At 46.2% G+C, this 26,769-nt stretch overlaps 1 protein-coding gene across 1 annotated transcript in view; it reads right to left on the reverse strand.

Annotated features, from left to right (window-relative positions):
- Window positions 1–26,098, reverse strand: part of GPC1 (glypican 1) — a 214,066-nt gene extending 187,968 nt beyond the window's left edge. Inside the window, exon 1 of the mRNA XM_075157618.1 lies at window positions 25,901–26,098. Coding sequence (XP_075013719.1) covers window positions 25,901–26,057 — 157 coding nt within the window. The 5' untranslated portion in view covers window positions 26,058–26,098. The remainder of the gene's footprint in view (window positions 1–25,900) is intronic.
- Between the last annotated feature and the right edge of the window lie 671 nt (window positions 26,099–26,769).

Genomic DNA, 26,769 nt, shown 5'->3' on the forward strand with positions numbered 1-26,769 from the left:
GGAAACACAGTAAAGAGTAAAACCATATTAATGAAAATCAAGGAAATTAGGAAACATAATTCTGAATACTTGAGGAAATCATACCACTTCATAGCAACTTGATTTCCCCAACCACAAAACAGGATAGCAAATGCTTTGCTGTTACTTTATTTCAGCGGCCGTTCTGAAGTCTCTTAGGATATGCTTCGCAGATGGAAAAGTTGATGAGGAGATATATATATGCATATATAAAACATTCATATGCCCCAATATGCTGAGCTTCCAACATGGCAAAGAAGCACGGGCAATGATAGAGTTAAAAACGTCATTTAACTCGTGATGGTAGCTTTGAAAGTATAACAGCATGAGTTCCTTACTTCCACAGGTGCAATTACATCCCATAGCATGCCTAAGTAAGTGAAGCGGGATCTTATTTTACCAGCTATGACCAGTTCATCCTTATTGCTGGTCACTAGCAGCACCCCCTTCTCTGTTTTAGGACCTGGAGGAATAGAAGGAAATAAATACCTTAGCAAGGCAGAAGACAGCAGATATTTTTATGACCTGCGGGAACAGAGGTCCTAATAAGTCTGGAAAACATTGCATAAATGTCTCCAGATAAAATTGTTATCTCTGGACAGTGCACATTTCCTAAATGCTTAATTTTGAAATTACCTCCCAGAAGAGTTTCTCTGTGTTCTGCTAAACTATTAGAGACAGGCAGCCCAGATCCATGCAAGAACCTTCGACAAAGAAATATTTAGTCAATTCAATTGCACAATGATGACAGATTCTGAGTGTTACATGTGTGGTGACTGCTGAGGGCCAGAAAGTGAAAATAGCGTCAGCGAGGGGCAAGCCTTTACCAGGCTTGCCAGGAGTGTCTGGAGGACCAAGTCACCAGCCTGCCACAGCGGCTGTGCCAGTCAGGAGAGGGAGCGTGAGGGATGTTTCTCACTCAGGTCCATACGGACACGTCTATATGGTCGAAAGGCGAGCGTGCTTCCACGGGCAGCGCGCACCATGCAGAGCACAACCAGCTCTGCTCTTGGAGCCCGGTATGTTCCTACGTGAATGTTTTAGGCAGGCCAGAAAACTGGAGCCGCTAATAGAAATCAACAAGTTCAGACTTAAAAATGAAAAAAGCAATACTTCAGGATTGCTTTATAATGCAGACATAAAACAGATGATAACTATTTAAAATACTTCGTAAAAGTACTGAAACTAAGCATCTCCTAGAGGCAGACTCCTGACAAATCGCTCAGCCACCTACATGCATTTATGGTTGTGGCTGTCCAGGGATCACTTAGAACTAAATTAGCAATGGAAGTCATTAGACACGGAATAATTCCAAGAAACTGGAGTCTCAATAGCAGAAAGTGAATGAAGAAATCATAATTGCAGGCAGTGGGGCAAAATGACAGCGTACCAGACAGACTATTTCCTCAAAGAAAGAAATGTGAATTGTAATGAAGTCGCACAGTCAGCCTGTGGCAAAGGTGCCCTGAAGAGGCTATCGTTATTTCCCCCTTTAGGTTACAGAAGACCATTTAATGCTTTCCATTTAAGCAGGAAGGCACATGATGAGGTCCCTTAAAAGCCATGAACACAGTCTCTCCTGAGCCTGAGGATTGCTTCTGCCAGGTGTAATTGCACTGCCTCGGCCCCGTCAGGCTGCGGGTAGCCAGCGCCCGCCCCGCAGCACTCGCCGTACAGAAACGGCCGAGCTTTTCTGCAACAAATTTATGTCTTGGAAGGAATGAAATTCAAGGAGACTTGAAATTGAAGAAGAGTACACGAACTACACTGCTATTTCCTGTGCCCCGTTTGACAAAATGGAATCTGATATTTTAGTGGGCAGACCTCTTCATCTACTTACTCTGTGACAGGATGAAAGAATTTGTGCAGGAAATGATGTGCTATGTTTCTCCATCCTGATGCAGTATAGAAAAGGTGCTTGAAACTCCCTTAATACACTACGTGCTATTCATTTCACAGTCCTAAAGAAAGTCTAAAAAGGCTGTTAAACCCTTAGATACCTGAAGCCACAGACCTCTCAAGTCTGGGAGAGCATTCTGGGGCAAACGATCACAATATTCTCACCCTGTTCCTTCATTCTTCCTCAAGCACCTGCATTTGGTGTCTGTCAGAGACAGGGACTGCCGAGCCACGCATATGTTTGCTCTGATGGGTTATCCCTTCTCTTCGGCTCTCCTCCTCCCATCGCTGATGTCTGGCTCCACACACGCACCACGAAGGTGGCACCAAGCCCAACTTCAGCCCAATTTTCAGCCTGCTGTCCCTACGGCAGGGCAGGCGCATGCCAGAGCCCAGCAGCGCAGGAAGGAAACGACCAGCCGCCCCAGTATGGCTCTCCCAAGCACAAGAGAAATTCCTGGTGATGGCTCCATCCCATCCAGGAGAGCAGCTGTGCAGCTGCCGAGTGCTGCAAACCACAAAGGCGTAATCAAATGGAGGCCCTTACTGGCAGACACGTGTACCGAACTGGAAGAGCTTTTTTTTTTTACTCTGTCACTGATGAACAGGGCAGAGGAAATGCACTCCGGATACACACACGTACCCAAACCACAGACAGTTTGCTCTGGTAAGAGCTCAGTCCTAATAACAACCAGGTCTCTGTTGCCGGAAGCCTCCAGCCCGTGTTTCTCAGCACTGTGATAGTGACAAACCTCCATCGCATGACACAGCCAGAATCTGGTCAGGTGGCTGCCACCAGAGCAGGCGTGCGTGCAGTCAGGGCTGCTCCCACATGTATGCAAACCTGCTCCCCTCTTCCAAGGCACAGACCCAAATGTATGGACTGCCTTTCTTCTCTGGGCACCAGGGCACCATCCCTGGCAGCGTGGTTTGTAAAGATCAGTTTTCATTTGGTCAAGATTTCACACTCCTTTCCTTTCCCCAGCCTCCTACTGCTGGCTTCCCCTTCCACAAGCACAAGATCATGTACCAGCTCTTTCCACCGCACGTCTTCATTGGAGACAGAAGCCCTGGCATGGGCAGGTCCTGCACACCCAGTGCCTCACGGGAGCCGAGGCACAAACGCATGCCTCTGCCTCACTAAGCAAAGTCACTACACCAAACCCTGCGAAGCCAGGCTCTGCTGTTGGTGAGACACACTTGAGCAGCCCACGCTGAATCCAACATCGGCTACATAGAAAACTTGGGCTTAAAATTTTTTGTTTGTGTAGGTATTTGTTAATAGCATCTGGTGGTTCCTCTATATTGCTGACAAGATGCTTCACTAGCAGAGTCAGACACACATGATTCTCACTGATTTGGAGGTTCCTATATGTGCATTGTGTCCCTCTGGCAGCGGGCGCAGGGCTGGGACTGCAGAGTGCGGCTCTGGATTTGCTACAGACAGGTCACACAAGAGACATACCTATATTTAACTAACACACACAACCCCAGCCTTGGTTTTAAGGAACAGGCAGCTTTTCAAAGGACAGAGCGGGACAAGATCAGTCAGTGGGCTGCAAGTTAGGTCCAAGTGAATGGACACAGCTATCTGTTGGACTGGGATTGCAAAAGCACTCATTCCCAGCCTGACGGTTTCCAGTGAAGTCAAGAGGAGCTTCAATGGAAGCAGTTCAGCCAACACAGGTGGTTTTGAAAATCCTACTCTTAAAATCCTTTGCATGCCAGCAGCTGCAGCTTGGCCAACTGAGAAGCCCTGAGGCTTCAGCCCAGTTGCTTTTCCCCATTTGTTCCGAGTATTGAAGCTCCCGCCTGGCCTCAGCTTTGATTGCTGGCAGAGGTGTGTATGTAAGAGGATGCAACAGAAACATGAAGGCTGAGGTTGTGCTCTGCTCAGAGTTACCAGGGAAGTTGTAAACCCCTGGCTGCGTGTCTCTGTTGCAGAGATATTTCTTGCTCCAGGACCACTGCTGCATATCCTTTCCTGATGACTAAATTCAATAAAACTCAGAACCCTGACCTCTGCATGTGACAAGTCAGATTTTCACCTTGTCAGTCCTGATGAAAGGTCTTTACAGACAGCCCTTGTGGGGCCTTATCAAATGCTGCAGAACTACTGCTGAAAGGAGAGGAACCCAGACAGACAGCTGGTTTGGGAAGCCCTGTAAGCCCTGTATGCAGGAAGCAGCTCCAATTTGCCTAGACTTCTGGTTTCTTTGCAAGAGGCTGGTGTTTATGTAAACAAAGTGAAAGCAGAGGCTACAGTGGTGACAGACAGCCTTGAGAGCTTCAACAGAGATTAGGACCTAGGATCAGGTTGCATCTCGGAAGCACTTTTTAAAAGGTACTGTTAACTCCCAGATTGGACAAGGCAGAGAGCTTTCCTTTATGAATTATAGATAAACCCTCTGATGTAGCAAGTGCCAGATATCCTGATGCTCAGCTAAATGCAAGGGAGAAGGGAGAAAAATGATGCAGAGACACTTCATTCTCCAATCTGGTGTGAGTTTATAATCAAAGATTTTTAGAGGCTAAGGGCCAGACTTTCAAAAGTACTCCCATAAGGACCTAAACAAGTGGTTAGATCTTCAAAGAGCTCAGCTCTAATTCAGGCACATAAATGAAGTGGACAGATTAAAACAAAACAAAGCAAAACCCACGCTGAGACAACAGCAGCTGTCTGTGTCCACAAGCAGCTGAGAATGACAGCTGAGAGAGAAACGTGGGCCACTGGGGAAAGCTTCGGCAACGGCGCTTTGGTCAGAGTCGCCCAGCCCTGTTGCTCCCATTTCTGTAGCCTCATCCAGCGATGCCGTGGGGAGCCGCTGGAGAGTCCCGTTCCTCCTGCGGGGCGCTGGGTGCCAAGCGCTTTGCAAAATCTGGCCATGGGAACCAAGCTGGAAGAAGGCGGCATGGGCAAACCATCAGAAAATGTTATATGCCATCAGGAGATGATATAGACTCAGAGATGAAGAAGTGGCCTTACAAAGTATCCCCTCTTTCAGTAGAAAGGATAAAGGGCCCTATGGGATTTGGCAACTCAAACATTTACGTTACCACAAACAAACACTCCAGCTTTTGCAGATGTCTGTGAAGGACTGTCAGGCAGCTGTGGAAAAGGAATATGAGGAAATTGCCCATAAGAAAATGGTTAATTCAGACCAAAAAGGCAGGAGTGAAAGAGCTTGGCAGATCTTCTGAGGGTAAAGCTAAAAAACCCCACTTATTGAAAGTCTGGATACTGGGAAACTCAATCTGATAGAGTTAAGAGACACTATTTTGGCCTGCCAGAGCCCTGAACCAGCCAAGTTCAGCCCAGCTGCTGCTGTTCACAGCTACAGCAGCACCTCTGAGCAGTGAACTCCCAGAGAAACACGGCTTTCCCAGCACATCAGGGACCTCTGAGCAATGCCAGATTATTGTACACCACTAGGTTTTTTTAAAAAAAAAAAAAAATCATATTTACTTAAAAATAATTACGTATTGAAAAAAATCCTTTTTTTTTAAATTTTGACAGCGTTGAAAAAGGTGAAGGTAAGGCATTTTTAAATTATTGCATCCAGTTAGCAGAAGGTGGTGGTGGGTTCTTTTTTTTTTGTGTGTCTCCCACCAGCCCCTTGCACTACCATGTCAGAGTTGGCTGCAGAAGTGAGAAAAATAATTTTTAAGGAGACATCCAAGTTTTCTGCTAGCTGTTTTAATAGCTGGTTTCCTTGTGCCAGTGCTATGCTTGGCCCTCTTGTCCTCCACTCCAAGATATTTCTACCAGTTCTCATTACTAGTTAGACAGCTTCAGGACCTTGCACAGATGGCTACTTCTGATGGACAAAAGTCTGGAAACAGCTGACTATATTACTAAGGCTCACAGGTGCCAAGAATCCTTTAATTCTCCTACTCTCACCTGAGTCCCATAGCACCAGGGGTCCACTGCAGATGGCCTGTCCCGACCTGAGTGGGATAACTTGTGCCCGCAAGTCTCCTGGTGGATTACAATGAGAAGCTCATGGAAGCAGGCAGCTGCTCCGGGACAGCCCCGGGCGCCCAGGGATGCCGTCTGGTGTGCGAGATGAGGGGTTGTCAGTGCGCTGCACTCCAGGAAGAGACCTGCCTCCAGGACAGCAGGTATTATTTGCAAAAAACAGTAGCAGCACCATTACTGCACAAGACAAGTGATAAAACCTCACTTAGTTCATACCAACATACGCTTCTGCCCATGGAGTGGCAGAGATGGGCCGTTAGGAGAACCGTAATGCTGCTGTCTCACGAAGGAAGATAAAAAGCTTTGGGAGCTCTTCTTTACATGTAGTGTTTCTTTTCTAACATGTAGTGGGACACCAGTGATGCTTTTGATCCCGCCTGCCATCTCCTCATTATTGGCCTTCGCAGCATTTCATGGCTAGTGGTGTCTGGGGACACATGGAGGTGGTTCAGCAGACCTTCATGTATTAGGCTGCATGAGGTATTAGAGGACCGGTTTTCATGACCCAGCTGTCCTTTCCAACTCCATATCCCTATGAGCTAACCTACCAGACCATTATTCCTTCTTGCTGAAGAAAGCAAGAACTTAATTATCAGCAAAGGATCAACTACATTAGTGTAGAAAACAGAAATTCAGGATACACATGACAACATGGATAGTTAGTTTCTTGGTGTATTAAGCTCACCGGGACATCCCACTGCTCTGCCTTTTTCCAGATTAATTTTACAAACCAGGTTTTTTTGAGCTGCTGCAATCATGTTTCTTTACCAAGCAGCATCCTTTCTTGTTTCCTCAAAACTAAAGTCTGCTCTATACAGAGTCCTGAAAATAAGAGATAGGCCCTGAATATCTGTCACTTAAGAGGTTAGCTTAGGTTGTTTTTAATAGTTTGTGGTACTCATAACTGGTTTTAAACTGACAGGGGAAAGCGATAAAAAGAGTAAGATCTCTGTTTCTGAGCTCACATCAAAGAGGAGCTTTAAAGAATGAGTAAAAAGGCCATCAAAAAAGAAAGGCTTTACCCAGCAGCCTAACAAAACAAGCTTCAAAAAAACAAGAAATAGTATCCCAAAACAAATTAACCAGATAGGGAAAATGTTAGTTGAAAAGTAAATATTTACCAGGGCCCATATCTGCTAAAAGAAAGACAAAAAAGCCTGAAAAAAACTGATCACAAAAGAGATGTTTTTGCTGTAGAAAGGAAGGACGGCCATAGGATTTGGAAGTACTTACAGTTCTTTTCTGCACTACTGACTACGTTAAAGTCATCAGCCTGAGATTGGCTCTCCATTACACTGCACAGTCTTCAGATTATTCACTCCCTGACACGAATTTCTCCTACAAGGCTTCTTTAAGCTTCCCTTTGTATCCCCAGCTTTTTAACTGCCATCACAAACCTTCAAGATTTAACCCTAGGAGACAAAGCAGCAGTCTCCTGATGCAAAGATTAATGCCACTCCACTAAGAAATGCAGACACATGAATTATCCACAGGTCTTTCATTCTGACAGAGCCTTTTGCCCAAATCAGTTTGCAAGGCAGGTACATGCACACACCCCTCCGCTGGAGTGGAGCCGCCTCTAGGGTGAAGGGCAGCAGCCAGCAGTTTTCCCTCATTGTTTCCTTCCCTCTGGATCTGCAATGCACACAGCCACAGCAGTTTCTAGAGCTTTTTCTCCTCTGTGCTGAGCTATCCCAGAGCAGATGGTGTTCGGTGCTTATACCTGGAGCAGTGCTTAGCAATCCCAGAAATGCTTTCTGACGCATACTTCCCCTAAATTGTCTCTGCCATTTCCTAAACTAGAACTCAGCCTCATGGATAAGTAGCTTCTCAGTCACTAGGCTTGAAGGGAGCTCATCATCCAATTCAGGCAAGTGCTATTCAGTGTGGAAGCAAAAAGAGGTTTTAGCAGCACCCACTCCTGTTACCCACTCCAGGATCTCCCAGGTCTTCAAGTCACTCCAAGCAGCAAAATTTCCTTTCTAAAGCTGCACCACTACAACTACCTGATGTTGTCCCCTTCCCCTGGGCATCCCCCGGGAAAAAGAAGGTGCGACCACTTCCTCAAACCTTGAATTGTCATTTGAATACAACTCCTCCTTAGCGTTTGGGCTTATTAATAAAAGCCCTTTTACAGATTCATCTGGCCAGATGATCTGAGTGAAGAGCAGCCATGCAAGCTCAAGCACTTTGCCAGTTTAAAACAGAGAAACGAAAGCGCTTCTTTACATAGCGGGAGGTGAACTTATGGAGCTTGCTGCCATGGGAGTTTGTGGAGGCAGACCATATCCAGCAGGTTTGAAAAGAGATTAGACAGATTCACAGACAAAAGGTCTGTAAAGGACTGGGCAGGGATGTACCCCCTGATATCCCCTCTTCAGGAACTGTGGGTGTTTGGGAGTACAGTGAGAGACTTCAGAAAGGTGCCACAGCCACACTCTGTTCCTAAATACCATCTTCTGCTAGCACTATCAGACACAGCCTGCAGGGCTAGACAGACCATGGGGTGACCTAGTCAGGCATTTCTTATGTTCCTAGAAGGCAACTGCAGGGCACCAAAGCCCCTGACACACCACTCCTAGGCCTGGCTGTGAGAGGGAGAACCAGCTGCCCTGTGAAGGCCAACCAGACACCGCATACAGGTATACAAAACCCTCCGAAGCCCTACAGCCCTGCTTCTGCACCGCGATCAGGCAAAATATGTAGTCCAAAGCACTGGGTGTAGGACACTGCAGAGAAAACCTAAGTTAGAGTCGTCTTCACCTTGCTTGAGTTCTTTGTGCACACATTAAAATCCAAAGCCTTGTCTCAGCTTGGTGAGTGCAGCCCAGCAGTGAGTCCAGGGAATCCAGGGGTACAGAGGATGGTCATGCGAGCACGTTCATACACAATGAGGGGAGGAAAACAAATCACCCAATACACATCAAGTTGGCATAAAAATTGACGTGTTGCATGTGTGATTACCGCAGAAATCAACATGGGTAATTATGGCCATCTGCACCCATTACTACCATTTGTATGCGTATTCATAGTAACTGCACATTAGTTAAGCATACCACTGCACAAACATATTAAACAGCTAATTAATTAAAAGAACAGACCTTCTCTGCTTAGGAGGAGCCCATCACCCACTAATCACAAGAATACATTTTCTCCATCTGTTAGATTATTTGCCACCTCCCCAAGGTCATCAGGGAAGACGCAACTGGCCCTGCAGTCTTGAGAAGGCTCTGCTGGGGTGGTGAGCCTTCTGTTTAAGTAACTTCCTTCGTGTAGCAAGGCTTCAGACCATGGCTGCTTCTGAAAACATGACCATGGCACTTCCTCGGAACAGCACAGTGCTTTTGGATTAGCTCAGATGACCTTTGGATTAGACACTAACCATCTTTCCACCACTCCCAGCGCGCGTTCACCAAGCACAGAAGAGGCTAATCGCACGCCCCTTACCAGGGCAGCATACCAGCACCCCAAGTGCGCATCCCGTACAACGCCTCTTGCCATGCTGGTTCTCTTCCGGCTCCTGTTTCTACAGCAAACTCCTAATGCAACAGCAGATTATAAATACACAGAGGCCGGCTGTGCCCCAGTACTTCACTGACATATGGTTTTGTCTTCAGTCAGAAGCTACGGATTTAAATTTAGGGATGGAGCAGGAGGTTAGGTTTCAAAATTCCAAGATAAATCCTCCCGGAGGAGACAACGAGACCAGAATTTCCTCCGTCTGGTACAGCCTTAAAGCAGATGGGAGCATGGAGTCAGTGCTGTTGAGCAAACCACACTGCTTGTGCAGCCCTGAAACGCTGTACCCAGCTTTTCAGCTGTTCGAAGACTGCTGTAGCTACGGCCCTTTGTACCAGCTGCTGCTCCACCAGCACCGACAGAGCGGTCAGGACTCTCGCTGGACGTCCAAACTTTGGGCAGAAAAAATTGCTCCAGCTATTGGCTTATAATAATGCCTTGTGTTACAGCAAAGGATAGCAATGCTCTGCCTCAGGTTGAATCAGCACTTTCATTAGCTCCCCATCCCTTTCAAAACAAGTGTTAGTATGAAGGGGCAATAAGCTACAGGCTTATTTTGCATTTGTGATGAAAAAAGGAACAAATACATTTCAAATCATTGTGAAATATTTGTGAAACAAACCAAACCTCTCCTTCCCGCACACATGAAATGCAGTGCTGAAGAAGCCACTACAACTACAATAAAGTGCAAAATGCTTACCCTAGATATGGAGTAGCTCAAGCAACTCTACAGTAGATTTTACTTTGGTTCTCCTAAAGCTAGAGACAATTCTCTATGTGCTTTTAAAAAAAACCCAAAAAACCAAAATATGAAATAATTTCTATTGCTCCAGATGCTGGCAGACAGGCTGCAGCTGATGGTGCTTTGTCAAATGGGACCTGTGAAAATACTGTACTTGGATCACCACAGTTGTTGACCAGGCAGTCTGATTGCTTTATACTTGTTAAAAAGTCTTCCGACATCTCCTGCCCAACCCCAAAATTTCTACAGCTCCAAAGATGAACTAAGCTCTGTACAGCAGAAAAAGGCAGAATACCATGGTGTACCTCCCGCCTGCAGCTCCTCTGAACTGCTGCAAAGGGTTCAGGGCAGGACCGAGAGCTGAAGCAAGCGCCCATGACACATGGGCACTTTGATCATTTCTAGATGATTCTGCTGCAGGACCACATCAGCATCGCTGTATGCGTCCATATTTTACACACAGACACACTTTCCCTACACTCTTCTCCAAGCACAGACTATTTACCGTTGTACAAAGCACAAAATTATGCTGACTGGATCCATGATTTGGTCCAGCACCTTCTGAACTAAGGAAAAATGCCTTCAAAGAAACTGCATTCAAATGTGGTCTGAGCAATGCTGTCTTCCTCCACTCCTCTGCCTCCTTCCTCCGTGCCCACGGGAGGCACAGACCCGAGGCAAGGCTTTCGCGAGAGCCTGCAGCCTTCTGTGCTCCCCACCTGCCCGTTCCAGCCAGGAGAAACAGCTCCACAGGCAGAGTCCTCCTCTGGGCACTATCCCCTCCTTGTGCCGCTTGACCACCTTGGCCTTGCTGAAGCCAAAAAAGTCATCTAAACAAAACCTGCCATCCTCCCTCCCTCAATCAGATGAGAAGCAGCAAACATGCTGAGTTAAGTGCAAGGTAAGCAGTATTTTTATTTGGTTAATTAGAATTGTTCATCAAATGAAAACAAAGAAGTGATTTACTGTAGAACTGGTACAGGTAGTTGTTGCATAAGTACATTCCTGCATATTTGGCTACTTTAGGAATATTTTTTAATTAATAGTCTCTCCTCGGCTAAAGCAAACCATAGAAAATAAGGAAAGAGAAGTTTCACACAAGGACACTGCCGAATCCCTCAACTGCCAGATATTTTTTTTCTTCAGGGAGGATTTTAAATTAAAAGCAGATTGCCTTCATTAGCGTTACCAGAAGCCATGTAACTGCCAAAGCTGACAGAAACACAACTGTGATTTGCAGATTTGGCAAGTGTCATTTTCTCTTTCTACAAACGTGGGTAATGTCATTCGTATTAAGAGGCTTTTGTGGGGGACACTGTGCAAAGAACAACTCCTTCCCCAGGAGTGGAAAAATATCTCCAGAGCAGCAGCTTAGTATTTTAGGGCACCCAGCATCTCTCTCCGTGTTTATTTTGCAAGGAAGTGCATTGCATTAAATTTGTGCTGAGAATGGTCAGACAATAAGAGTGCTATGAACTGTCTTCTCCTGATGACTGAGCAGAATACAGTAGCAAGCCCATAATAAGCATTTCAACACTGATCTTTGACATATAGCCATACTCAACCTTTCCATGACTTGTTGCCAAACCCTCAGAAGCTGTTCAGCATGGTTTCTCACTGAAATCCCTATTCTTTTTACTTCATTCTAGCTGAAAAAGCTGCTAATATCCCGATAGGAAAGTTACATTTCTACCAAGGGCAACTGTGTTTGCAGGCTTCATGGTCTGCTCCAGACTCTCAGCCTTGGTAATAAGGGGAAAGTCTTGGTAGTATTTTTACTCTCTTTCAAATTCCTGTGTGAATAGCTGCAGAACCGAGGGAGGCATGCGTGAAGCCAGCCTGCCAGGGTGTAAGAGCAGGCAGCAACGGATGAACAATCTGCTGTTCATTTTTAGAGTGACTCCACATGTCCTGCTCCCCTCCCTGGTACATTAGTCTCCTCTAACTTCTGGTGTCTAGCTTTCCTCAGTCTTAGGAAGAAAGCCTAACATACATAACCACGGTGTTTAAAAATATACCGGTGTATTGTAGTTTGTGTTATATGCGACACATATAGTGGATGTTGGCTTCAGGGGCTGAACCGAGTTGCTGACGTGAAAGCGAAGTGATGGGGATGACTCCGACCTGTGCCTACCCTCTGGGGTCAGTAACAGCCTCCTTGGCACCACCACTGCCCAGAAGCTGCCGCTGGCACAACACGGCGGGACGGCCAACGCCTGCTATGTATGGTTCACTGAGTCTTCTGTGATGAAAAGACGACAAAAATTACAGGATGGAGAAATGTGAGAAATGTGTAATCTCCAAACACAACCCGCATGCTCAGCAGCATAGCACTGGAGACCACAGCACCCCTGAGTGAATGAAGTATTTATTCCCCTGGCTGTAGCTGAAATGGGAAGGTCTGAACACACTATTCAACTTTGCAGGAAGCAGTTTAACACAGTAAGTATTACCACAGTCACAAATGTAAAGTCTGGCTGTAATAATTAGGATTGTACTACATATGATTTTATTAGACACTGTCTTATAATCAAGACAAAAATAGTTGTCTACGTAGTAGTCACCAGTTTCTTAACTGTCTAAAAATAAAGCAACAAATGTAATGCAATGCCAGGCATGGAACCAACCGAAATAATGTTAACCTATATTCAAGCCTGCAAAGGTAATAGCGGTGCGCCTACCGGTAGCCTTCAATTTAACCTAGCGTTAAATGTTCGGCGACTCTGCAATTTTGGTTTGTACCTTCAAAAGAACCAGAGAATTCAGTTCTTTTTCTGTAGTCCAACTCTTTTCCACCGCACAGTGAACAGAGTTCATTATCCACTGAACTAAACACTAAGTAATGAGTTAACAATAATTAAACTGAAAGCGATACAGATTAAAGGAATTTATTATTCCCTGATCTGCCAAGCAAATTGTTTAGATACCTGGCAATCAATGAGTAATGATGAAACAAAATAAAAACCCAACAAACCAAAAGAGCCAACAATAGGCTCATAAAAATCTGTTCATAAGGCTCATGTATCTTCGTTAGGTTGAACAGCACAGCATTTTAATCAACAAAACCCCCCTGTCTTTACACATCATGAGAACAGAGCAGAATGCGGCCCTAAATTATGCCGTTACTGTTTATTATTCACGTATCATGGGACTGATGAAGATTTATGGTCCCATTGTGCTAAGTACTCTATAGTGAAATATAGAGAAATAGTGAGACTTAGTACTCCAAGACTTTATAATTTAAAGACAAATTACAAAAACAAGATATTATAATTTAAAGATCGTAATGCACAGATGGGAACTGGAGATACAGACAGATTAAGCACCTTGCCGAAGGTCATGCCAGACACATGTGCCAGGGCAGAAAATTGAACTTGGATCTCTGGAGTACCAGCACAGGTTTTTACTCATGTAGGAGAACATTGCTTCTCCTCTTTGATTTCATTAGATGTCATATTTCATGATCTAATAAGTAAGTTCAAAAAATACAAACGTTACATGGCAGCACTGCAAGGATTTCCTTTCACCTCTCCTCCTCTGAAGACCTTCATTAATGAAAGAGCTTTACCTACACATACACCCAATTTGTCTGTGTATGGCACAATTGCAGCATTTGCACAGAATCACAGAATAATTTAAGCCAAAACGTCTTCTGGAGCCATCTAGTTCAACCCCTCGCTCAAAGCAGGACCAGCTAGAGCAGGTGCCCCAGGGCCTTGTCCACTCCAAGTCTGAATATCTTCAAGGATGGAGATGGAAATCCCACCACCTCTCTGGGCTCCTGTTCCAGTGTTCAATCACTCATGTTGAAAACGTCTTTCCACGTATGAAACGAGAATTTCCCCAGTTCCAACTTGTGTCCGCCACCTCCCATCCTGCCCCTGTGCACCCAAGTCTACCTCCGTTTTCTCTATTCCCACCCATTAAGTAGTTGCAGACAGCAATGGGATCTCCCTTAGCCTTCCTTCGTCTAGACTTTACTTCTCAGTGCTGAACAAACCCAGATTTCACAGCTTTCCCTTGTACATCATGCACTCTAGCACCCTAACCATCTTGGTGGCCTGTGCCAGACTTCCTCCAGTATAGCCATACCTTTCCTTTACAGGGTAGCCCAAAACTGGACATCATGCTCCAGATGCAGTCTCACAATCACTGAACAGAGGGGTATGAGGCACTCCACACTTTTTTTTTTATAAAGCATGCAAATAGTTAATTTTCTTTAATCAATTATTATATTTTTGTGCATTTTAACTACTCAAGCCCTACATTCCTCAGTTTACAAAACAACACAGGAACATTGCTTTTGCACACCAATTCTGGAAGTTTGCTGTTGCAGGGGTCTCAGCACACACAGGCACACCGGGCTCTGAGAGCAACCGCTGCTCCCGTAAAGAATACTGGAAAGGGGCATTTCAGATGCTTTTTTCTCTGACAAAAAGGATAGCCAGATCAGCCTGAGTGACGTAACATGCTCAAAATGTATCAGTGATAGCAGGATAACACAAGTCACCATGTTGCTGGATACACATACATCAGCAGATATATTTAGGAATTTAAGTCCTAAGCCCTGTCACAGAGTGTATTGGTAACAGTGAAAAATATTTAATTTATGACTGTGACAGGGGATTGCTTCAGTGCCACACAAACAGTAGCAGCAGTGCTACTTATTAAGACAAAACTCAAGCCCCCAGACAGCTGAGCCAGGATAGCGGGAGAAGTGATACTGCATTTAAACGCAGTGGCTTGCTTTCCTGGTTTACAACTGAAATGTGCCCTGTGTCAGAAGGTATTTGCTCTCTGTTTATTTTAACAAGAGCAAAGTCACAGCTTAAGCTTTGCTTGTTTATATTTGCTGGCACCTGTGAAGATTTACCAATGAAAATTTCATTTTAATTAGTTCTGCAAAAGTGCTATCAACATTTGTTTTAGGCTTCCCCTGAATGTACTGTCCGACAGAGCAGCAAAATCAGCCCACTCAGCGACAGGCAGCCATCCTGATACGAAAGGCATCTGCATGGCATGGAAACATTTGGGGCTTTAAGTGATCCCACAACCGAACAGCGCAGTACACCTGGATATGGCAAACTGTCCTCCATGCTGCTGTCCAGGGTGGGACAAGCCAGTTATGCCTCAGAAGCAAGCATGGCTCTGCGTGTAACTGCTCACCTTCATCTTGGGAGGTCGCTGCACATCTGAGCTCAGGCAGGGAAACCTCATCCCACAGGGACAGCGGCACAAGCAAGCTGCCACGGGAGCAGCCCCTCCACAGCTGGGACTGAACCAGCAGCACCGGGAAGAAGCAGGCCCAAAAAAGGCCACATCCCCTCCTCCAGCCAAGAATGGCCCAGTCTACGTCTCCCAGAGCACGGGCTCAAGAGCTGCTTGTTAAAATTCCCTTTCCAGAGCTACCACCCCACGTACGGGCACACACACATATATATAAATATATAAACCCCATGAGTTGCTTCCAGTTTCTTGGCGATAAACCATAACCTCTCTTATGGTGTTAGTTCATATAACAGCAGCAGTCAGCTTTTCAAAAAGACATAGCTGTATGCTCCATCCTTTTCAAACACATAATTGTTCTGGATGCCGATGTCACCTTTATACCAACACTGAAAGTAAAGCAATGGAGCCCCGGCTTTGGACTGGGATGAGTCATTCCTCCATTTATGGACACATTTAAAGCCATACCAACGATTCCTTATGCACTGTGAGAACAAAGGTGCATGCTACATCAAAGCATCGGTATCGCATCATACCCAACAGATGACTTATCCAGTTGCACAACAGTGTGTGTGTTTGTAAACACAGGACACATGGCCAGACAATGCTCTCATCCATCACAAGCCCAGCATATCTCCACCATGCACCTGCAAAAGTTTGTATTTTGGGCACAGAACAGAGCTGCCACAAGTCAAAATCATAGAATTGTTTAGGTTGGAAAAGACCTTTAAGATCATTGAGTCCAACCGTTAACCTAGCACTGCCAAGTCCCACTAAACCATGTCCTTAAGCACCACATCTACACGTCTTTTAAATACCTCCAGGCATGGTGACTCAACGACTTCCCTGGGCAGCCTGTTCCAATGCTTGATAACCCCTTCAGTGACGGAATTTTTCCTAATATCCAATCTAAACCTCCCCTGGCACAACTTGAGGCCATTTCCTCTTGTCCTATCACTCATTACTTGGGAGGAGAGACTGACACCACCTCGCTACAACCTCCTTTCAGGTAGCTGTAGAGAGCAACAGTCAACATGGCAAAACTTCATGGAGAGAGAGAAGCAAAGAGTGGGCCACCAGTGCACCACATGCCTGAGGTTGGACATCAGTTACCTAAACAAGTTCTTTTCCAGCATGATTTGGCTCACTGCTTATACTCACTACTCATACTTGCAGCTAGTCAAGTAAAACACCTGCCAGGTAAACCTAATCTAAAGAGCAATTTACAGCACTCTGCTTTGCTCTCCCACACCTAATTCCAGCCCTCCACGTCTAACATCATTTTGATGCGTCTAGTAAGTGGTATCACATATTATCATTGCATTAATGTGTCCAGTAAGTGGTATCACATATTATCACCCCGTATAAACACAGAATAATTTAAGCCACACTTTCCACATCCAAACTTTTTCTGCCCCTAGCGTCAACGTGAGGCAGAGATAATTAAGTTATTGTTTACTATTAACTGATCAAACACAGCTTCCCAAGACATACTGTTCTAAATCAACTTAATGCAAAGCCTAGAAAGAGGACAAACGCACAAACTCACCTGGGAAGAAGTAATGTAGTATCTGATCACTGACCCGAGGACAGTACTGAGGAACAGGGCAGCACTGAGGAACAAGGGGGTTTCCCTACTCTTCCACTCCATGCAGGGACTCCGCTACCTGATGTGTTAGAGAGATTCATGCATATATTTACATAACATCATATCACTTTTTGCTTATCTGGGCTTAAATTCGTTTAGGGAACATGCTAGTGGCAGATGAAAGGCAAAAAGCAAACTGGAACACTTCTCTGACCTCGCCAGGCACTTCCCAATCTCTCCTCCGCACCAAGCCCCCAAAGCACAAGCAGTCAGGACGTTGCTACATCCTACCACCATCAGACAGGATGGGGCACAGGCCCCGGGGAGCCTGTGGCTGAGTCAGTGGGACTTCTACCCACGGGTTCCCACTATTGTGCAGCCCTTCCTCAAATTCACAGCAGATGACTCTCCAGCTATGGTTTGGCCTTCCAGAGTCTCTCTAATAAAAATACCAGCCTCTTCAACATGGAAGCCTCTATTAGACCTCCCACAAATGAAAAGGGGAGCAAGAGGGTTTTTTTTTGCAGGGCTTGTTTGGTATTCTGTCACAAAGCCAAACAGATGTTTGTAAAATCTAAACTAGTTACACAACTGTTTTAAACTCATGCAGCTGTGCACAGCGAGCAACTGCATCAGGGGAGACGACCACTGCTCTCTTTTAAGGCACTCTTACATCTAGGGACTAGAGTTTAATAAACCAAACTTCTCATCAGTTATTCAAGCTCTCTCATTCCAGTTTAGTGTTTACAGTAGAGGAAATTGCTGAAAAGAGCAAGGTGAAGTGGCTTTTCCAGCTCCATGGTGAAAATCTGTATCAAGATGGGGACTAGGACCAAACTGCCCTCCTGCCAGACTCACATGGTAATTACAGCACCCGATTTCCACCTATTCATCTTACCTGGGGAGACGGCAGGAACAGATAAGAGATGCTAATACAGCAGCCCCCTGCTTTGCCACTCATACAAAATTCACTTTACGCTACGCTTGGTCCTCAATTCAGGACCAATTATACCATCAAATCACTGCAGACTTTACTGCAACAACATGAACTGCGAGCAGAAGAGACTGAAGTAGCCTCTTTTTATCTGTATTTAAAAAAATGTAAAATTAATCTTAATTTCTGACAGTGCTTTTATTATATTTTTACTTATGAACAAAATTTACAACTAAAAGAATTCATATTTTAGAATTCATATTTTAGAAATATGCCTGTCTGCTCCAGCTAAAAGGCAAGAGTCTTGGGCAAAACTAGTGGAAACACTCCAACTAAATTATACAGTATAGTTTTACAATCCTATAAAATACCAATTTTTTGCAAGCCAAAACTATTTGTCACAGAGTATTTGCATTTTAGTCATATAAAAGATTGACTGTCTGCATAAGTACTATCGTGTTGCTCCCTGAAACCACAGTAAAACTTTTTTGTTGTTGTTTTCTTCTTTTTTTAATACTTCAGAAGAATGCATGGCAATTTAAAAAATTGGTTTACTCATGTTTCTAGCATAGGAGTTTATAACAGCTGGGTAATTCTGTACTTTTGATTCATGCTGCACTGTATATGAAAAGGCACAAAAAATTAAATTAGTTTTATAATCTCTGTACAGTCAACACAATTGTGATTGATGTATTTTCTAAAACTCAGAGCGAGAGCATTGTGAATAACTGTCACAGCACATTCTGCTTATTCAAACCGTAAGAAAGAAAAAAAAGGTTTTCCATATCTGAAGAATTCCAAGTAAAACGGGAACACATTACTGGGCAGAAGTGACTGACCCAGCTCACAGCTCTGTCATGTATAGACAAGCATTTTAAGTGTCTACAGTCTAAAGCTTCGTTATTTTTTGCAGAACAATCTGGCAATGGAGGTAACCCAATTCCCTGGGAATCAAATGTTACTTAAAGACAGATTTCACCTGTCACAGATATAACATATTCCGAGCAACAAAGTGTCAGGGTATATAGACATCACAGGAGAGGGCAGTCCATCCTTCATGGGTAAGAGGGGAAAAAAGGAAATTTTCTGCTTTCACAGAGTTTTGGATTTTATTTATTTTTTGTAACTTTGAGGGGAAATGTCCTGATGCAATGGCAGCTACAGCAACTTTGTGCAAACAAACTACAAAACGTGATGGAATAACCTTCAAGCAACTGCTACGAGGATTCCCGCAAGCTTTAGGGTCTCCCTTCCCTAGGTCTCTTCCCCATCACGATGGGCAGTTACCCTCGCAGCTGTCAGGAAGGCACTGTCAATCCTCGTTCCACAGACAGGAAAGCAAGAATGTGACTTTTTCCAGGAAGATTTAAAGATGAAGAGACTCTCTTTGGACTTGCTCTGGGCCACCACCCAAGAGGTGGTGTGTCTGCCCCACCAAGCTGCCCACTGAACCTCTCCTTCCTTCTCACAGCTTGCCTGGTAGTAAGTATTGGAGAAGCACTGAAAAAGATGGCCTAACTCTGACCTAACTCATACAGGTGGAAACCAGGAGGGACTCGCTTAGGATCTTCAGAAAGACTCAATCTATGCAGAAGGTTGAGAAGGAGCAGATGAAAGTCAGCGTCAAGCGCCCTCCTCAGCTTTACTGTCATGCAACCAGAAGTAGCACGTCCAACTCCTTTCTGAATTAAAAGAGAAGCTGTTCCACGGGAAAAGCCGAAAAGGTTGCTACACGCCTGCTGCAGCGCAGAACATGAAGGGGAGAGGGGAGGACCTGTGCATGTATCAAAGGCAGTTAGAGCCAAGCCCTGCTGTCAGAGGCAGCAGCTGCGCAGCACAGCGAGTGCAGGGAGCTGGCTGCGCTCCTGGCAGGACACCCTGCCACTGCAGGACAGGATGCCTCCCTGAAGACAACCCTCTGTGGGGGCTTTTGTTACTGCTTCTCCGAGCAGGAGCAACACGTGCACATACCATCTTGGACGCTGCTTGCCGATTTCCTGCTTGCGGGAAAGCAAGCATCACATTTGGGGGTAACGTATGCCCTGTTACAGAAGTTAGGCAGAGCCGGCAGGGCCAGCTGAACGCCAGAGCAGCATGCTGTCTTGACACTATCCCCTCCGTAAGGCTACCTACCTGCTAGATGTACACAAAAGCACCTCATGGGACAAAGAAAGAAACCCAATATATAGAAATGTGTTGCGTTCAGCAGGGGCCAGAGCAGCAAACAGAAATTAAAGCTGTTTCCCCCAGGGAAGGCTGCAGATTTCCACAGAATTGGGATGTCTATTTCCCTGGTTTTCCCCTTAAATTCCTGGCCAATATTTCCAGCTGAACACTGAAAGCAGATACAAAAGTTCTCCCTATGCCAGTGACACCTGCCAATCACCCTCCCACCTACCCTGCTCCTCACTTCCACAATCCCACAAAACAAGCAACAGGAACACCGGAGCTGCTGCCAGGAGACCAAAACTGCAGCACTTGCCCCAGCCATACACCATGAGACAACTGCAGACAGCAGGGTCAGGGTCATTGCTCAGACCAACAGCTCTCTGAGGCTGGGGCCATCCTTTTATCCTGCCTTCACTTTCCATACTGTGCCTAATGCAATTTGATGCTGCAATAAAAATAGATGCTACTTAACCCCCGCTCCCTAGTCCGATGGGCAGCAGTGGGTAGGGTGCAGAGCCTGTCTCAGCCGCTGCTAATGGGCAGGTGCTCCATGCCCTCTGTTATCAGTTATCATTGCTGGGACCTGCGAGGAAAATAAAACCTCTGGCTCTAAATACACATTTTTGATAATCAAGTTAGCAGGTCCCTCCCCGCCTTTGGTTAAGTCAAAGCACACTTAATTATTGAAATTACCCAGAGGAATATATCTATCTGGTCCCCTCAATGTGAGGCAATTGTACTGAAAGCAATAGAACATTAAACCAACTGTTTCACAATCCCTGCCAAAAGCCACACATCTCCTATCAAACCCATCCGCATCCAGAGATTGACTGACATGTGTTCTTAAACAAAGCAGGGCACCTACAGGGCAAGAACAGAAGAAGGAGAGATGAGGTGAGCTCTGCAGCTTCACACAGTGGTGGTGGTGGGTGTCTCCAGCTATACATGCATGCAGATTTTTTTGAAAAGAAAATACCAGGCTTTCGCTTCACCAACAAAAGAAGCTGTTAAAATAGTTTTGTCAGACACAGCTGATAAGGATAATTATGCGGTGAGAGCTTAGTCACCCATATCATGGTGACAGAAAGGCAGATTCTCTTAAAAATAATGTCAAGACCACAAAAACTCTAAAAAATATCTAAGTACAAAGCTTTCCAGATTTCAGACACGGCTTAGGTAAGCACTGGGGCTGCGAAGACACAGGCTCCTCCGAGACTCCGGTTCGGTCCCGTAACTGACCGCCAGAGGGAGCCCATTTTTCTCCATAAACCTCATTTTCGTAATTGTTTTGTATGCACACATTCTGCAGTCACCAATTAACAAAATAATCACAAAGTGTAAAATATGCAAATTTCTATGTATATTTTAAGTTAAACAGAAATGGAGATACACAGTTCAAGCATGGCCTCCTCTAACATTCGCACCAATATACTTGCCAGATGGAGGAAAAGGCACAATTCCCTCTGTTATGCCTCATCAGAAATAGCACTCCAAACCAAGCAGGCTACAAAGGCCATTCCAATTCGCCCTTAACAAATTCATTAGCGCAAACGGGTTGGTACTGCATTCGGGAGTTCACCATATAGCAGCTAACCTTGAGAAATCCCATCTGTCTTGAGTAACCGCAAACCAAATATAACCACAACCTCAAGAAGTGCTGGAGCAACAGTGTCCCCTTCCAATTAAGGGGTAAAGATCTTTCCTTGGGAGTGGAGGAGCCCCAGATTTTATTCTTCATACCACAGAAGCAAGTTTGCCCATCTTTGCATTTATGCCTTTTGTATTGAAACTGCTAGAACGTCTTCCAATATTGGGTTTCATGACCCTCTTCACACTCCGAAAGCCTCCTCAAGTCCCGTCCTGTAGCCAGACCTGTTCTCTACTTAGCTAACACTCCTCCAAATGGCTCTAACTCATACACTTGACAATGTTTTCCTTACAAAAATCAAATTATGCAGCCTAAAAGGACCAAAAGATTAAAAAAATTGTTCTGATTTCGTTCAGGTAAGGAACCAGGGAAGCATACTCATGAGATGTGTGACTGGATGAGCAGCAATATGGCCTGGCAAAGTCCAGCTGCCTTTATTCTGTGTCCTCCTCTTCTTTCGCTGATGGATTACACGCATCACCCGATTCAACAAGATCAACCCAGCAGCGAGCCAAGTCTAGGAAGGATTAATCTGGGGAATAAACAAACCAAAGCAAAAGCCTAGCCCAAACAGTGAGCAAGGTCCAAGCACATCCACATCGAATCACAACTCTCAAGTCTGCTCCAGTACATAAAAGAACTCTCTCTGCTCTAGACACTGGGGAGCAGTCACCCATCCAACATCAGTAATCCTAAGCCATTCCATCAAGTCAGCAAAGCTGGATATCCTCCCCGAGATGCAGTACTTTCTCCCGTAGGCTCACTCTCTTTTGTCAGAAACCACACTGTGAGCCCAAGAAGAGCAGCCCTTAGCGCAGGCACTGAGAAGTACACCTAGAGCAGAGCACCTCTCTCCCTCAGTCACCAGAGTAGGGGACCTGCAATGGGGTGATGGCGTCTGGGTAGCAAGAACGTGAGAAAGTAGGAACTGAGGCTTGCTACCTCCAGAAGACTTGAGAGGAAACAGAAGAACTGGAAGCTCTCAAACTGTTTGCCCATATTTTGTAGCAATCACAGAAAAGGGGTGCAGGTCATCCAGCCGGTGAGTGGGAACACTCTCCCACACACAGGAAAACTTTGCTCAAGTTAGTATGTCTTATGGAAGCAAGTGTCGTAACTTTCCCAAACCCGAGGGGTAGGGAGCGTTTCCTCCAGCGTTGGAGACTTTCTTCTAGGCAAATCTTCACCAGAGTCTCTGGGCACACGTCTGTCAGGATTACTAATACGAGCAGACGCTTCTTTCATGTTGGGGAGTTTTGCCATTGACTTCAAAGTAGTGAGATATAACACCTTGCGTATTCCCTAAACACACTTAATAATAGTACCCGACACATTTAAAGTGCTTAGACATGTTAAAGGCATTGTATAACATTAGCAAAAAAACATGAACCCCTGTCTAGGTGGCTCATGAGAAATCTGGTAAGCCAAGAGTCTATCCCTGAATCAGATGCTTATCTATTAGCCAGCTAATAACTGTGCGACTGCATCTCTAACTGATCTGTACAGTTATAAGCAGGGACTACCTTCTGCTGAGCTGTGGAGACTTTATATTACTCATAATCCTCTTAAATCATAACAAAGAATACAGATTAGAAGGTGTAAAGCGTGCAGTAAGTATTCTAAAACCAACATAAACACAGCCATCTCAGCCTGAGTCAGAGCCTGCATCACGGGAGCTTACTAAGCTCCTTTTGAAGTCAAGTTCTGGGGGTGCAAGCAGCATGTGGTTTGGCTCCTGGTGCCAGGCTGGTGTGACGGCAACACACACCAAGCAGCGCCTGGAGCCAGTTCAAAGCAGACAGGAGCAAGGTCAGCCTAGCATGGCAGCACCACTTTGGGGACAAGGCTTTGGGGCTAAGAAATGAGTTTTCCCCTTTGCTTCAGGGCAAGCTGGAGCCACCGCAAAAATTCATCAGCATTTTTTAACTTGGCTAAAAGTTGCTGTTTGTTGATGTGTAGGCATTTATAGGTGTCAATCAGGAGTAACCTGACAAGACCCCCTGCATACCAATTACAACCCCCATGGTCAGCAAGCTGAACTAAAGCTGTTGAAACCAGCCTTAAGTGACAATTGAGTATTTCCACAAAACACGGAATTATAAACTGCACGATTCTGTACTTATTACATGTGGGGATACTGCAGGAGGGTCTCAAGATTCTTCCTTTTGGAGACAACAAAACTGGCATGAACTTCTGCACTAACCTGCACAACTGCTAAAAAGCATATACAATACACAACACTGTACTTTATTAGGAACATTTCTGAGGTTAGTATTAACATCCACCAATGCTTTAACTATATTGGGTATGTACTACAGCAATAGAAATAGGCATTCCTGAATATATATCTGTCAGAAGGTACACGTGACAATTGCCAACGAAAATCAGTAAGTCCGTTACCTGTTTTAAATACCAGGCTAATAATATCAGCAGTAGGTTTATGTGTGGAACCTTCTTCCCCCCTAGCACTTCTTCATATTACTTCCCATGCGGTATTCCTCAAGTTTTTATAGCATTTATCTACAGAGTTTCCCTGTTTACAGTAACAGCCAGAGATGCTCAGTTTGATACTATAATTTTAACTACTGTTGCTTAAGACTGCCAGTGTACACGCTCGTAGCAACAAACGGTAGGCAACAAAACTCCTGGTTCCTAGAAATCTTCGTGTCCTCTGTCACTTTTTGAATCTCAACGATTTGTAGCCACAATATGCTTTACTTGCTGCTGACCTGCGATACGTGATACTTGTAACCGCAGTTCACGCGATCCTGAACGACTGCCCCTGTAGTACTACCCCTGCATACAATGCTGTAGCCACCTCCACGAGTATTCGTAAGCATTTAGTCTTCCAAGAACTTTCCACTTGAAATGTGACTGCTAATGTATTCACATTTGTAATAATTAGATGCAAATTTATAAAAAGCCACTTTCTTGCTCAACTGAATTACTATTCTATTAATAGTGATGTTCAAATGATTTTGAAATTCCCCACTGTTTAACTTCAAGGATCGCTCATTTTATTTTGGAAATTTACTCCTGGTTGCAACTTGACAAAGAAAGTATTAATTTGTTCAATTTATGAGACATTTATGTGGTTCAGCCTTTTCCATTAATGGGTCAGATAATGAATTGGTTTCCCTGGAAAACTACACAATAAAATATTCAACATAAGGCATTCTGTACCTTAGATGTGAACTACAAACTGCAATTTTACTGGGATGTCCCTGTAGGTTGGCTTTGGCACGTACGCCTGCATGTTTTATGCTTTGTCTGAAGGAGGATGCTCCCACAAGTGAGGAAAAAGCTCTCAGATATGGGTCACAAGTTGATGTATCAAAACTTAGATGAGAATTAAAAAAAAAAAATACAATACCTCAGCATATTTCCCCCAAGCTTTCAGGAAAAAAGAAAAAGAAAAAAAACAAAACAAAAAACCAACGCAACATAAACCAGACCTTGAATATTCTTTGGTATTTCAATGGTTTTCTGCAAAGAGGAGGAAATCAACCAAGATTTGTCCAAAACCAGAATGAAGGCAAGAGAACACACTCTGATGTAGGTTGCTCAGGTTTCCTCTGCGCTTTACACACTTGACAGAGGGTCATTCTACTCCTGCTTCATTTTTAACAACTGACAAATGCCATTTACAGGCTTGTTTCCCATCCAAAAGAAGATTAAGAAAAACCACTTCTTTTCTCTCATAACCTTGTGGCACTTTCCAGCTCCGACACCAGAACCATTACAGTTCCATTACCCTGATTTCTGAACCAAAACCCTGAAACCGTTTCAATTGTACTCAAAACAGAAGAAACGAGACAATGAAAAAAAAGAAAACCACCACTGAGCACTTGGTGCGATCACCGCCTCTCTCACAGCTTCGTTCGCATCGCCACCGATGGAGTGAGACCCTTTCCAGCCCGGGCAGTGGCTACGAGGGGTGCTGCGAGGGGAGAGGGGGTGCCCGGCCCTCGGGGGAATCTCTCGGGTCCGACTTCTCACCGCCCACAACCCGAGACAAACTCCAGCGGCGGGTCGCGGGCGCACCCCCCGCCCCGCGGCACCCCCGAGCCGAGCCCGGGGAGCCCCCAGACCGCGGCGGCCCCGCGGGCTGCTCCGGCCCGGCGGGACCGCACTTTCGGTCGCCTCCCCACCGCCCAGCCGCGCTCCGCGGGACTCACCGGAGATCTCGGCCTGGGGCACGCCGCTGAGGCTGAAGCCCTTGGCCCCATACAGCTGCCGGACCTCGGCGCAGCTCCTCGCCTTGCTGCCGCTGTCACCGCGAGCCGGGGCGGAGGCGACACACAGCAGCCAAAATCCCCACGGGAAGAAACGCATCCTTCTCCGCTGGCCCCGCCACCTGCCGTGCGAAGGGCAAAGCCAAGGTCCCGCGGCGGGGAGGCGGCCGGGGTCCCCGGGGCGGCGCGGTGCCAGGCGACGCGGGGTCCGGGGCGCGGCCCCCCTCCCCGGGCAGCCCCAGCGGGACGGCGCGCAGCGGGCGAGGGCGGCAGGCGGAGGAGCCCCGGGTCGCAGGCGCTGCCGCTGCCCGCGGCGTGCGGGGAAGGCGCCGGGGAGTTCAATCCGGACGCCGCCGCGGCTCGGCGGAGGGGGCAGAGATCCAAGTTTGGCCGGGCCGGGCCGCTTTAAAGCCCCGGAGCGTGACCGCGCAGAGGGCTTTTGTTCTTAGCGCGGCTGCATCCCCGGGCAGTCCCGCCGCGATGCTGCCGGCTGCGGCGCCGCCGGGCCGGGCGGAGCGCGGAGCGGGACGGGGAGCGGGGCTGCTCCCGCGGCGTGGCTCGGCTCGGCTGGGCTGGGCTGGGCTGGGCTGGGCTCGGCGGGTCGGTCCGTGCGTGCGCCGGCACCGCTCCACCTGCGCGCCGAGCCGGGCGGCGGGGGAGGCTCCCGAGCGAGGCAGGGCTTCCCCCGCCGGACGTGGCATCACGCCGCCCCGCGCCAATCCCGCGCAGGGCGCAGCCCCCCGCCCCGGGTCCCGGCTCCGCCCCCGCCGCCGCCCCGCGCCCCCGCCGCGGGCGCTGCGCAGAGCCGAGCG

This window comes from Calonectris borealis, chromosome 9 (genome assembly GCF_964195595.1).
Source record: "Calonectris borealis chromosome 9, bCalBor7.hap1.2, whole genome shotgun sequence".
NCBI classification, from domain to species: Eukaryota; Metazoa; Chordata; class Aves; order Procellariiformes; family Procellariidae; genus Calonectris; species Calonectris borealis.